The sequence below is a fragment of the Aptenodytes forsteri genome, unplaced genomic scaffold (genome assembly GCF_000699145.1).
Source record: "Aptenodytes forsteri isolate BGI_AS27 unplaced genomic scaffold, ASM69914v1 Scaffold304, whole genome shotgun sequence".
Classification (NCBI taxonomy): Eukaryota; Metazoa; Chordata; class Aves; order Sphenisciformes; family Spheniscidae; genus Aptenodytes; species Aptenodytes forsteri.
This window is the reverse complement of record NW_008794886.1, coordinates 361,504-375,775: the sequence shown is the minus strand read 5'-3', so window position 1 is coordinate 375,775 and position 14,272 is coordinate 361,504. Positions and strand designations below refer to the sequence as shown.

The following is a 14,272-nucleotide window of genomic DNA, read 5'->3' as shown; positions in this document are numbered from 1 at the left end:
TTTTCACATACTGGGTAATCCCAGATCGAGCTCCCACAGACAGCTTCTGACAGATAGCTTCACAGTGCATGGACACACCTGGAACAGGTTTCAGATAAGGAGGGCACCTGAAGGACAAGGAGACACTGATCTTGGGTTGGCTCCAGGACACCCTCATTAATGAGAAAAAACTTATTCTTTGGTTTGAGCTATAGAAGTCATAAAGCTGAGATTTCTCAGCAACAACTGACAATTCAATGCCCAAAGTCTCATGTAATCTTCCTAGTATGTTGTGCTCTAAATTAATATCCTGGTGTCAGCTCACACAGAGAAGGGATTAGGGAACGGGGCCATGCGCATCTGGATATGCACTGCTTATCATCTTTCCACCTGGAATGGACACCTCATGAGGAATTAGGTGACCAGGTCATTTTCTGACCTTTGCTATGTCTAATCTGTGGCTTCATATGCCTAAATACCTTGAAAAAATCCACCCCAAAGTAGCAAGAGAGAGGAAGGTTCTGCCAGCAACACTGCCCATACAGAGCTAATGATGTACCAGGGCTGTAGGATCTCGAGCAGATGTGCACCAAGACACTAGCACACCCCAAAAGCAGGGACAACCACAGAGTCACTGAGGGATGAGTTACTCCCCACCCCTGCCTGTACATGTAAGGAAAACAAGTGGTGTTATGGTGCGCTTCGGTTTGGCAAACAAATGCTGGTGATCTCATACAGAGCTGCAGATCACCATTCTCCAACAAAAAGGTATTCCACGTAATATGGGGTAACTGTTTTGGGCCTCATTATGACTGATGAATTAATTCCTTTGACTTGAAGTTGGTGGTTGCTTAGTGACCATGAATCATGACCTGACTATATTCAGCGTAAGAAAAGGGAAGACGGCCCCAACCAGTCTTACGTACATGTAACGCTTAAGGCTAATTTCTCGGTATTGGACTAAAGTTGTATTATTCCCTCCAGATCTATTTTCATGTGGGAGAGAAAATATGAATGAAAATCAGGAGTTCTTAAAAAAATTCGCAAATAAAGTTATAAAACCATAATTATTAAATAAAGCAACTATGGTTAAATGCCTATTTGGACAAGAGTGGCAAAATGAAGACGTCAATTGGTACTGCAGAATATATTTATTCTGTAATTATGGAAAATAACTGAAATCAGTATGAAGTTACAATACACTCAAAATTGATAAGGGGAGCTAAAAACAATAAAGAAAAACAAGAGGTTTGTAGAACAGAGGAAACTTCAGAAAAAGCTTTGTATGGTTAAATGCCTATTTGGACAAGAGTGGCAAAATGAAGACGTCAATTGGTACTGCAGAATATATTTATTCTGTAATTATGGAAAATAACTGAAATCAGTATGAAGTTACAATACACTCAAAATTGATAAGGGGAGCTAAAAACAATAAAGAAAAACAAGAGGTTTGTAGAACAGAGGAAACTTCAGAAAAAGCTTTGGGTTGTTTTGTAAATCCACAAGTATATTCTAAAAGAAGCAGGAAGAGGCATTTGTGTCATCATGATGACAAAGCAGAGACAGCTACTAATTAGCTGAAACAAATACTTTAAAACTTGCAGGCTAAGAAGACTTACCAAAAAGATGGATCATGAAAATTATTGAGCAGCTGGCACGGGATCCAACTGATAAAAAAAATAATCAATGTGCAACTAACAACACTGCAAATGTTTTAATGAAAAACAGGTAATGTGGTGCACATCTGGTTTTATTGAGTGAATTACACATTTAACTGATAAACATTGATGTGGATTTAAGACTTGAACACCAATGGGACAAGCAAATGGACATGCCAGGAGGTTGGCAGTGGCACTCCAGAGAGGCCCCGAGGTTCAGACACCATCCCGTTTGCATTGTTTCCCATTGACCAGCTCCTAGTGTTCCTGCTCAACACGCAGCCTTTTTCCACTGCCATCTCCAGGGGCTGTGCTGGGAACTAGATATACGGCTCAGGACCACCTTGGAGTGAGCTCTCCCTTTACAGCCCCTGCAAACCAACTCAAGGTTGCTAGAGTAGGTGGCCTAGGTATTTCCCCAAGGCATTACCAGTAAATGCGCTTAACTGAGATTGTCTCCAAATCTGCCTGGAGCAGTCAGAGACAAGGATCTGCAGCCATATCTTAGGAGACCCTCCTGCTGCTTAGGAAGAGAGTTAGGGCTGCCCTCGCCACTCCACAGAAAGCATTCTCATACGGGCAACAGCAGAGGCTGCACTGACCAACAAGCACCAGGATATGCCACAGAGGGTCTGTGGTGGCACTGACAGGTCCTCAGGATCCAACCTCTCAGGTCCAACCAAGAAAATAAAGCGCAGCAGTTGCCATTCATGGCATTCTCTGTCTGCAGATCCGTAAAACATAAGAATAAGGAAAAAACCAGAAATGATGGAACAGCCCAATTCCACAGTCTCCACAAACGTTTTCTACTTGTAAGAACATGTTCTCCCTCCCCAGATTTGCAGCCTTCCACTCTGACCTTCTTTGACCCCAGTGCTCGTGGCTGTGATGAAATAAGCGGCTCTCGGTCTCTGCACCAACTGAAGGGATGGAGACCTGTGCACAGGGAAACACAGGAAACCCTGCACAAGAAGTCCTGCAGCCCAGTGGGCTGTAAACAGCTGTCACTGACTACCCAGCATCCATACTGGGCATCTTACTTCAAACTGTGTTGACCCTGGCTAGACCCATGGGCTGAATGCCTGTCAGCAGATGGAGCACATCAGGTGTTTTTCTGGAACACAGTTTCTGGGTTATTTTCACCTGAAAGAAATTCAGTTCACACCCTCCAGGCTTGCTCTACATTGTAAGACAAAGCACAGCAAGTGGGGACAGCCAGCTCCACTTCAGAAGAGCACTCCGGATCCAGACGGAAACACTGATGAATGGTCTAAGAGCCTGGAAGTACAGATACATGCTAAGGGCTGTCCTGCAGAATGGAGCGAAAGCTACTGCTAACTATCCTTCCTCCCACAGCCTTAACACAGCAGGCCCTCTCTGAATATTTCTGATGGCGGGAGACACCAATTCTTGTCTCACAGCCAGACAAGTGCAGCCTAATATTGGGAACTTGAGAAGAAGATTTCTCCAAGAGCTATCACTTACAATGCTGCCTTATGCTGCCCTTTCCTACCAGATTCTTGGTTTCAGTATTTCTTCAACTGTTCTGATAGAACTATCAGAGAAAAGGCCAGGCCAAGCACTGCCCCTTCCTCATCCCAAGTAATGCCAGTCTGCTCTCCTCCAGTCAGACACTCACACTTCTCAGTTCTTAATGAACTTCAAAAAACAATTTCTCCTTGCTTGAGAAGTTCATCTGCCAGTTCCCTTGACCCCAGGTGGATACCATCTGGACCTGCTGGTTTGCGTGTGATTAGTTTGCAACTGTTACCTGACCTATTTTATATAAACAGCAATATCTAAAACATGAACAATTCATTCTACCTGACATGTTTTCACGCCCTTTTTCCTTACACTTTTTCAATAAAAATAATTGAGCCAGTCAATCATAGATTCAGATTCAATCAGAAGAATTTAGGCTGGAAGTGACCTTTGGAGGTCATCTAGTCCAAAACCTCTCTCACAGCAGACAGTCATTTTCCTCTTGAATTAATGCTGTGGCTTTCTTGCGAGCACCATTCACTGACACAGTTATAAGGAATTTTCAGGCTTTTCCCCATGTCTTTTCTGACTCTTATATCTTCCTACAAATTCTCAGCAACTGTTTATAACTATCAGCAATAGCTAGCTGAGAAAAGAAGTGATAAAGGATGTCTTGGGGCCCAGGTTTCTAGATTCACAGCCACTTCCAAGAACCAAGCCAAATACTTGCTGGCTGTTTCAAACTCCACAAGTTTTTTTTCAGCTGCTGACCTGATGACTCTGTACCTTCTGTGGAGGCACACACGCTGAGAATTAACTTTTCACACTGGTTCCTCCATTGCTCTAGAGAGCTCTGGACCAATAAACTTCTCAGAATAATTCAAGAAAGCTCAGTAAGTGTTGATTTTATATCTGACCTAAAACTCAGTTTTGCATGGCATATAATATATTGCATGATAGTATCTACCCCACAGAAGGACAGAAGAGATGCCACAAGGAAAAAGGCTGACCAGAAAATCCAAAAATATTCCTCCATAAAGAAGCAAGTACAACCAGAATGGCTGCTACTTCACTTCTTTTACTTATAGGAGCTTCAGTGTCGGGCAGCTCCATAACCATTATCACTACTAAGACAGAGGTTGTCTCCTCCTTGCACCAAGCCCAGTTAATAGCCTTAGCCCGAGAGTATCTCTAGCATGAAATGGCCTCAAGGATGCAAAGAGAGAGAAAAAGGTAAGGGATTTTACAGAAGAGCTTTTCAGAGCTACTCCAGACTAATGGTTTGGCTAATTCTTTAGCTTGGCAATCTCAGCAGTCATAAGCAAACACTGGACTGAATAAACAAACTGCATACTGATGGCCCCAGGAGGAAAGCAGATCTGTCCTGCCACTCCCAAGACCCAAAACTGGCTGCAAGCTGCAGCTTCCACCAACCACTGCAGGCAGCACCAGGAAACTACCCGTTAACACAGACACGCTAACATAGCCCTGGACTCTACAGCAAGATTAAAAAGGGAGAAAAGGGGGTAGCAGAAAGATCAAACTCACCAACATCGGACTCTTTGTGGGTTTTGATGATTTCAGCCAATTCAAAATTTCCTGCAATGATGGCCACCTGAAAAGAGAGGAAGGAAAGACAGTTGAGCGGCTCTGAACAGCACCGATCCTGTGCTTGCTTGCACGGATTACGCCATATGGACTAGTAACAGCTGCTTTCCATGGGGGGGACAGAGCCAACAATTGTTCTGCCTCAGCTCACCCAGTCAGTAACCCCAAGGTGAAAATACACTCTCAGTACCACAGGGAGAGCGTATGTTGATGGCTTGTGCAGCAAGAGGGTGGCGAATAGCACGGAGATAACCGTTCCCCTCTCCTCAGAGTCTGGTGGTGAGATGCCTAACACCAGCTAGGAATTAATCTTAGGTCTTGCAGGTACTTACAAGGTGTTCTCCAGCCTGAAGCTTTTCAGTGAATCCTAGTTAGCTGACGAAAGGCAACTTACCAGCAAGCGAGCTCCCTGCACATCTCACCTGAACGGTCCACAGGACTAACTCATGCTCGCTCCAGGCTGCGCTAGCCGAGGAACCGCTTACACTCAGAAAGCTGCAGCAGCAGCTTGCCCCAGTAAAGCCACGGCATTTTAGACCAACATTAAATATTGCTTTGTCCACCACCCATCCCATGGTTTCTCTCCACAGGAAGAATCACAGAGAACTCAAAGGAACAAGGAAAGCGGGGAAGCTGAACATGCATCTGCCGGCAAAACACACAGACAAAACTGTCTGTCTTACTTCAGGAACTGCTTCTACAGGTGCTCACGTCCTGGGGAACTGCAGAACAGCAGCAGTCTACACAAAGGTAGGTTAACACACGTAAGAAGAGAGAGACTGAAGTACTACTCTCCTGAAGCAAGACTTCAGCCAATAGACTAGCGACATCACTTGAACTCTTTGTTGATTTCTTACATATTTGGGGAAAAAAAAAAACAAAACAGCACCGCATCACAGCTAGTAAGGCAGAACAATCCAATATTTTCAGAACAAGGTCCAAAAGTATTCTTTTAACACGTGAAAGAACCACAGTGAGACGGGTAGGAGTACATGAAATCCATCACTGGTCCTCAGGAGAATAAACTAGAAGAACTGCTCTGGACTGAACTGCTTGAGCCCTGCGTTCAATGCCCCTGTGAACCTCAGCCACCTCTGCCCTTTCCACCCCTCCCAGCACACCCAGTCCCCCCATTCACTGCTGAGACTCTTAGGATGGTGCCTTCACTCAGCAGCACCTACCTACAGCTGATTTGGGAACAAGAAGCAGCCAGATCAAGTTGATTCTGGGTGAAAACAAAGTGCTGCTGCTCAGAGCATGAAAACGCTTGTAAGAACAGGCTGAGATACAGCTGCTGGTTTTGCCTGTCCATGCTGGGACCATTCCCCCCCCCTTTTTTTTTCTTTTTAAGTTAGGGCTGGTATTTGAGATGAACATATTTGATCAGGCAGGCAGTAGAAACCAAACCCTCCCAGACACTGACAAAGTCAAGAGCAATAGTGGCAGCTCCAGCTGTTAAACATTTCCCTGCCCTCCTACAAGAACAGCTTTTAGAAATAGGAGGTTCATTTGCATTTTGCCACTAACTTGTGATGAAGGGATATATTTAACTTGGTGACTCAGTACAGCATGCACACCTCTCTACTATGATCCTTTATCATAGAAAATAGTCTTACTATCCTCAGCTCAACAATGTTTATGTGAATTTTTTTTCATTTTCTGAGGCCCAGAATTCGTGCTCTACCTCCTCAGCCAGAGCTGGGAGCGATCAGTGATGGCTGGAAGAAACGAAACCTTCCTTCTGCATTCAGGAAATCAGGTCACCATAGCAGAGAAAATTGAGTAAGAATCTCTGTTTTTCTGCAAGCTTGCTTCAAATTGCTATCTTTCTCTGTCTCTCCTTATATATACATATACATTTATAAGGTCTGCTCTCCCAAAGGTCACAGACTTTGAGCCAGCAAAGAAAGCTTTTGTACAGCAGGGCAAATGACCTGAATGTGGGGAAATTTGAAACCAAAAATAACCAAACTGACAAAAGACTGGAAAGGAGAATTTAGAAAAAGCATTTGAACTTCAAAGTTCCTCAAACAAACAACGCCAAATTCAAAGTACAAATTATGAGTCTCATTAGATGTATGTCTCCGGAATAATTCCTAAAATGTATGGTGAATATATGTGCTGCACCAGGAGCAGCTTCTGCCATTGCACATACCACAGGTGTCCCTCCTGGTCTGGCTGCAGGAGGCGGAGGTCTCCCACCACTGCGCCCACCACCCCACAGGAGGTCTCAGTGCCAGGACAGCTGACGTTGCAGGCAACAGAAGCTCCCTCTCTCCCTACCTTGGAAGTGTTATGACTTCCAGGAAAGGCGAGAAGAAACACGCTGGATGAGAAGTCTGTTAAGAATATAATCTCACATAAATCCCTAGGAAGGGAGAAGAGCCCTGCTGGTTACATTTTTCAATCCTACTTGGAAAAAGCAAAGGAGATGAAAGGATTTCACGTATTGCATTGTCACCTCAGCTGGTGCTTCCCAGCACACTGGCTTCCCCAGCTATGAAGCCACCAACGGCGTTCCCATGCCCACCTGCTCACTCCTGCTCCAGCACCACTTTGCTGCGTGCAATCATGCTGATGAAACTGTTTAAGAGACTGCACGATACACCATATCAGAGAACTCTTCTAAGTTAGAAACAATAGCTTTTTGGGGACAGGTAAACAAGAAAAGGAAGTCTCAAGGATGGAAACTCCAGAAAACAGATGATTTTTTTTTTTTTTTTTTTTTTATATCACAGCTAGTAATTTTAGTGCCTGTACACCAAAGTGGGAGGAATTGGTGACTATCAGAAAAAATAGTCTGACTTCCTCACAGAAGATAAATGACCTAATTTCAAGGAATAAGCCAGATGTCCCACATAGGAATGCCATCTTAACATCAAAACCAAGCTACTTATCCTGGTGATGTCGCAGAGATAGTAGACATTGTGCAAAGAGCATTTATCATCGTGTCTTGCCCTGATGCTACGAATGTAGACTCTGTCCTTCCGCATGCCACAGGTTGAACAATGAAAATCTGCGTTCAGGCTGCAAAAGACATACAACCATATTATGGCTCTGGCACAGGGTTATTTTCTGAAATGCTGTAACATCTTGAGTCATTCCATAGCATGATATCAAAGTGACAATGCTTTTTAATCTAACAGCAATTTGCCTCTTTTTATATTTTTAGGCAAACTCAGTAATTTCTAAAAGAAAGAAGAAGGAGGGACATCTGAACAGGCTGTGCAGCATGCAACATCAGTGTGCTCATAAGGTCTTAAAAGTTAACAGCAGAAAACAGAAAGATCATTTAAATATTCCTGGTAAGAGTCATAGCTCTGAGATCTAACCCAGGTTCTGTGGATAATAGTAGTGTACAAACATCCCTAAATAAATTAAAAAAAAAAAAAAGAAAATAAGAGAAAAAGCCCACTACACTGCATGAATCCATGAGAAGATCCCCCAACCCCTCCTACCCTCTTGGCGACACAGGCTGGCACAGAGCTCAGGTAACAACCGATGAGGATTCACCATGAATGCAGCAACAGCATGCCAAGGCACAATAGTATGGAGGGGCCATCTGCAAACTGCTGCTGCACATCACATCAGTGGAAGCAGTATCATGTCAGCTATCCACTAACCCAGCCCTCAAACCACACGAGGGGTGTCCAGTCTTTACAGAAGAGAAACCAAAGGAACTCATCTCCACATTGTCAAGGCCATTGGCACAGCTGGCTGGGGCTGCTGCTTCCTCGCTCCACCTAGCACGGGTTTCCCACAGAGGTGTGCAATCACTGGTTTGCCACCAAACATAAATTGAAGATGCACAGAGACCGATTAAACAACTGTAAACCATGGCACTTAACTGCGTTTTCCTCCTGGGCCTGCTTTTATAATAATATTTAATTTCTCTTCTTCTGAATTGTCACTGTATATTCATATTAAAGGATCTGTTATCTCCTTGCACTGAGTTGTGATGTACGATGGAGAGCGAAGATGAATCTCAGATGGATGTATTTTGCTATGGGAAGACATCGTGTTTTTCATCTCCAAAAGGTATCTCAAAGCAGTAGGGTGCTTGGACAAGGAAGAGGATAAGCTTACGTTACATGAAAAACTGATCCACTGAGAGCAGGAGCACAGAGGAGGCACCTCCGGGCTCCTGGCAGGTGGGAAAGGAGCCCTGCAGACCAAACCCCGCGGCCCCTCTGCACCTGCTATCACCAGCCCATGTTCTCCACATGCTGCAGACGTGGATCTACAGAGGCCCAGGGCAGGGAAACCACCTCCAGGAGAGACTGCGGCTTCCCCCCAGCCCTGGGTGGGCAAGCCCTCTCTGGCAGGGGCAACAAACCCTGAAGTTGCCTGCGCTCAACAGGTGCCGCGTGAGTCCCGGACAGCATGCCTGCTCAGACCGTCCGACAGGACAGGACGGGAGCTCCAGCTCTCGGTCCTGCAGTTTTTCTGAAGAAGGAAGAACCACAGCACAGAGGGATATGAAATCTATTTTGACAATCCTGCTGCCATGGCCAGGATCTCAGTGGTCCTGTGAAGGGCTCAGGTGGGAGTATCTCCAGGGACAAGAGTGCCGGCCAACCTGCAACACGGTATTTTACATCGGAAATGTGAATAATAGCTATCGTGAAGATTAAAAAATTGGAGCCACTTCCGTGGTGCAATGACAGTACGACAGTGGGTAGAATAACCTTGAACTTGTGCTCACGAGTATGGACACTGCTAGGTCCAAGGTGGATTTCCACCATTATCTGCTCTTCGGTCCCTAAAAATATCCACGGTAAAGCACCATTCCCCTGTGATGAGGAACGGACGGATCCTATGGCATGCAAAGCTCACAGACAGTCTGCCACTACTGGAGATACCACCTTGTAAAGGTCTCTAAGAGAAGGAAATTGGGGAATTGGGAGACAGAAGAGTAGCAAAACGTATCAACAAGCCGTGAGTCACAGACTCCTAGCCATATGCATCTGAGTTGAGGGAAGCATCCAGTTGACACAAAAGCTGATAAGGATCTCCACGAAGTGAGAAGAAAAAGGAAAAGAGGGAGGCAAAGAGATCAAGTTCAGTGGCAGGAGTTGTTTACATTTTTTATGATATCTTCAAAAGGGAGTTACCTGGATGAAGGTCAGAAGAACACTGAGCAGATGCCAGAGTGGCTCTGAAAACGCTGGTATTTTCATGTATTTTCATACCTGAAAAAGTACATACCCCTACCCACTGGAACCTCTAGCTTGAGAAGTGAAAGGCTCTTTCTGAATCAAACCAACCTCCATGTTGTTTGCTCCGTATTAAAGCACACCATGCTCTCAGAGGTATTTCTCAGTTGCAGACTGCAACAATTAGACAAGTCCAGAACTTCACTGTTATCATCCTATGTGTACAAAAGGCATCAGGAGCAGTGATAGCTGTGGGGTGCAAAGGCAGGAGCAGAACCATAAGGGAGGCAGGTGAGATGCAGCAGCAGCAGTGGCTCTAGGAGATGATGGGGTGAGAAGGAAGCAATCATCAGCAGTGCTGCTGGGCAAGAAAGGAGCAGACCTTCTGCGGAAGAGGAATGTAAAAGGGCTTATTAGGTAGGGTGCAGGCAGCCAATTTAGCATCACAACACATTCAAGCTACTCAGCTCTCCTCAGACCCTGAGGAGCATCTGTAAACATGCCAGACCCTGTTGTCAACTATTTTTGTATCACTTTACCCAAGACTTCTCCAGTTATTGAGGCTTTCCATTGTTGATGGTTTTCTACCTCTCCATTATCTCAGATAACAGAGAGCAGAATGATTCTTTTTAATCATCACACTTTATTTAATCAGGTAGCACTGCTATATGTCTGGACTTTTTTCAAAGTTGTCTACCTTTCCTTGGCCAGGCAGACTTCAAGCATGTTCTATATTTGTTCTAGATTTCCAGAAATCTGGCAGTCCTACTAGGTCAATCCTACTGCTCACATATGGCAGCTCCATCTGGGCTGCCATATGAGCAGAAACTCTAGATATGTTCACAGCAATGTGTGCTGCCATTATATTGCACAGATGCAGCTAGTCTGATGCTTTCAGGAGGTGTCACTGGGGTCAGTCACTGTATGACTATGCTGTAGACACAACACTTCTGGGAGCAATAGACAGACCTCCTGTGCATGAGCTACACAGCTGATCTGGGACAAATGCATCTCAAATGCCCTCTGTGCCTGCAAACCAGCCATGCAATGTGAACACAGTAGATCCAGTACTTCCTGGAAACACCCAACTTGCAGTCCATGGTCTATACAGCAAATGAGTATTTAATTTTTCCTATGGACCACACACCGAGCCCTTGATTTAGAAGAGGCACTTTAGCCAGGCAACTAGACTAACATTCTGCCACTAAGCCTACAAGGAGTATCTGCGAATAGTCTACATCAGCCAATGGGTACATGTAAACATATATGAGAAACAGAAAATGTCCAAAGCTGCAACCATTCAGCTCTAGGCTAAGACAGAGAGAGAACTTTCTCAGCATTTTCAGATGAGGCACATGGACCTACTGGAAAAACAAGATGATTCTCCTAATGAGATGCATCACAAAACTATCCTAAAGAGAGGCAGATGATGCCGTGATCTCCTCCATCAAGGGGAGCAAAGTGTTCTGAACTCTGAATGCTTCTGGGAAGCAGGAACAAACCTTAAGAAGGCACCTTGGAGCCATTATGCTCAGGGAGCCTTTGAGCTGGAGGAGGAGAAATGAGACCTCCAGACTCTGAGGAGTGAATCTCACCTGTTTCCAGTGGGGCTGATAACCAACAGTACAGACTATAAAGAGAACAGTGGTGTGTTATCCAAGAAGTGCTGGTATGAGCACCACCAGCCTTGGCACCGGGGTGTCATCTTCCCTACACCCTGCTATGACACTTGCAGGCCATGGCAGTTGTGTGCTGGGCAGCCATGCAGGCTGACAAGTGCGACGTCCTGGAGATCACAATTTCCATGAATTTGTTGTGCTGCAGAAAGGCTCTGGAAATGAGCTTCAGCTTCCTGCAGAGACCAAAGGTGGGTTGGTGGCATCTCCTGAAAGTTCAGAAAAAGATTCTGCAAGGGAAGAATGACAGATTTGGCCAGAGCCATGATGGCATCTGCACAGAAGTCTCCCAGTGCCACAAAGCATGCCTTAAAAAATCAAGTCATGGTTACTTGTCATAGGGAGCTGAATGCAAGGTCCATGGGTGGTCAGTGCCTGGGAAAAGAGTACCTCAGACACAGAAGAGAGGGGAGACACATCAGTGAGGATATTTCTTTTCGGCCTTGTTCAGATGGAGTCATGATGGACGGCGCTATCTAGAGCAGGCAGAACAGGATAGAGAGGACAGGCTGGTCTTCTTGGGGAAGAGTTGGTCAGTTTGGTCTCTGGTCCAACCAGCACTGAAGGATGCTCTCAAGGGACTGGACAGTGTGTAGATCTGTGTTCAGAACAGTCCTTACCACCAGAATTAGAGATGGGTCTGACAGACCTTCCGAGAGCTACTGGACTCAGCCTGAAGGATGGGGAAATGCAGGGCCTCCTGTGCAAAGCAGGGAGTTTTGTGTAATATCTGTAACTAGAGTGCGACTGTTGCAGGTCAGGGAAGATTTCAAGTCAGTAACGTCATCTGGATAATCGAAGCTGAGATGGCATCTGACTCAGAATTAGATCAGTCTCACACTGAAGACTGGAGGAGGAGTGGGAGTGAGCCAGGAGGCCAGAAACCTGATCAATTTTTACAAGACAAACTTCAAATGAAAAGAGAGAGAAAACAAATCAAATAAAATGAGGGTAAGAAGAAAGCCTTGAGAGAGTAGGTAAATAAAATTAAAAAAAAAAAGTTCATCAGGCAAATTAAAGCTACTGGTAAGCAGACTGCCCTATGCCTGGAGCAGCGCACAGGCACATACCTCCGGATGCCTACAGAGGCAGCACGTGGGAGAGGGGACGCACGTCCCATGCAGGGCAGCAAGGCTGGGGTACTTCTCGTTCAGCACATGCACTCACTCTGTGAGCATGCCCATGCTCAGCCTCACAGAAAAAACAGCTTCCAGCCCCTTACACGATGACAGAAAATCACTCATGGCCAGATTGCAGACCATGAGAAGACTATCTTTTACTCCAGCAATGGGAAGCCCAGAGTTCAACTATATTATGATTGATAAGAGAAGCTAAATAAACCAGTAATCTACCAGGAGAAAACATTTTAAATCTATCACAAAGAAGAAAAGGCACAGGTCTGTCCTTGGTCCATCATGGACACAGATGATAATACTGTAGAGAGCGAAGCAGAAGAGGCAAGAACGCAGGTGCTTAGTAGGAACAGGGGAATGCATCCTTCCCAAATGAGAGGGCATATGGAATGGAAATCTCCCAGCTATAACAAAGGAAGATGGCAGGCAGCATTTGCTAAACATAATTAATATTCAAATAGGCAAGTCCTGGTAAGTTACAGAAAGTCTTGAAAAAACGAGTAGAGGAACTTTCCATACCCATTAAAATATTGGGTCTTGGAAAATTAGAGAAATTCCAGGGAACAGGAGGACCATCAGTGCTTTTAAACACTAAAAATTATCAATAGCATTGACCTCAGAAACCAAGGGCTGAGCTGTCTAGCATCAGTCCCAGGGACACAAGACAAAATGACTGTTTCTCCCACCACCAGCCACCGTGTTGCCGTTGGCCCCTCCAGACAGCCAGCAGCACTGGCACCTGCCCCTGCCCAGGTTGCCAGCAGCTCAGTGGCACCATCAGCCTCTCCAGGCTCATTCTTCTGGCACCATGGCTTGTGCGATGCCGGCCACTCACACTGAAGAGACTTCTCTGCATGTACCAGCTTCACCTGAGCACACCAAATTATCTCTTAAAATAAAAAAAGTTTTATTCTATCCAAGAAAGGGCTAAATTCTAGATTAGAGTGGAAACAATGCTAGGAAAAAAGCATGCACTCTCATTTCCCTCATTTCATTAAAAAAAAAAAACCACAACATTTTAACTTTGTTAAAACTAAACTCCCCTTTTTCTCCCTTTCCTGTTTTCCTCTAATTTCTTTCCTCGTTCTTTTTCTACCAAGAAGCCAGAACTTGTCTTCATATTTTCAGTTACAGTTATTCACACCTTTTCCCTTCTCTTTGCTTTACAATTCCTTTTTTTTTCCCCCATATCTGGGTTTATAGTCCTATTTTTTTTCATTCATTACTGCACCTTTTTCTCATCTGATTAGCTTTCTTTCTGTTCAAAACATTTTTGAAAGTATCACAATGTTTTGTAAGTAATATAGCATAAGAAGCATTACCTATACTCACAATATCTAGTTTGTTTTGTAAAATCTTCACAGAGGCCACATATAGTACATTAAGAATACTGATGCATATTTAGCATTTAGAACACTTTTCTGAATTATTTTCGCCTGCATACCTTATGCCAGTTTTGACACCATAGACTCTTGTGGTGGGTTGACCCTAGCTGGATGCCAGGTGCCCACCAAAGCCACTCTATCACTCCCTCCTCAGCTTGGACAGGGGAAAGAACATAGAACAAAAGGCTCATAGGG

General features: G+C 44.8%; 1 protein-coding gene across 1 annotated transcript in view; it reads right to left on the bottom strand.

Moving 5' to 3' along the window:
• The window catches only part of SHANK3 (SH3 and multiple ankyrin repeat domains 3), a 309,446-nt gene that overhangs the window by 275,720 nt on the left and 19,454 nt on the right, over nt 1–14,272 (bottom strand). The window contains exon 5 of the mRNA XM_019470891.1: nt 4,668–4,734. Coding sequence (XP_019326436.1) covers nt 4,668–4,734 — 67 coding nt within the window. The remainder of the gene's footprint in view (nt 1–4,667; nt 4,735–14,272) is intronic.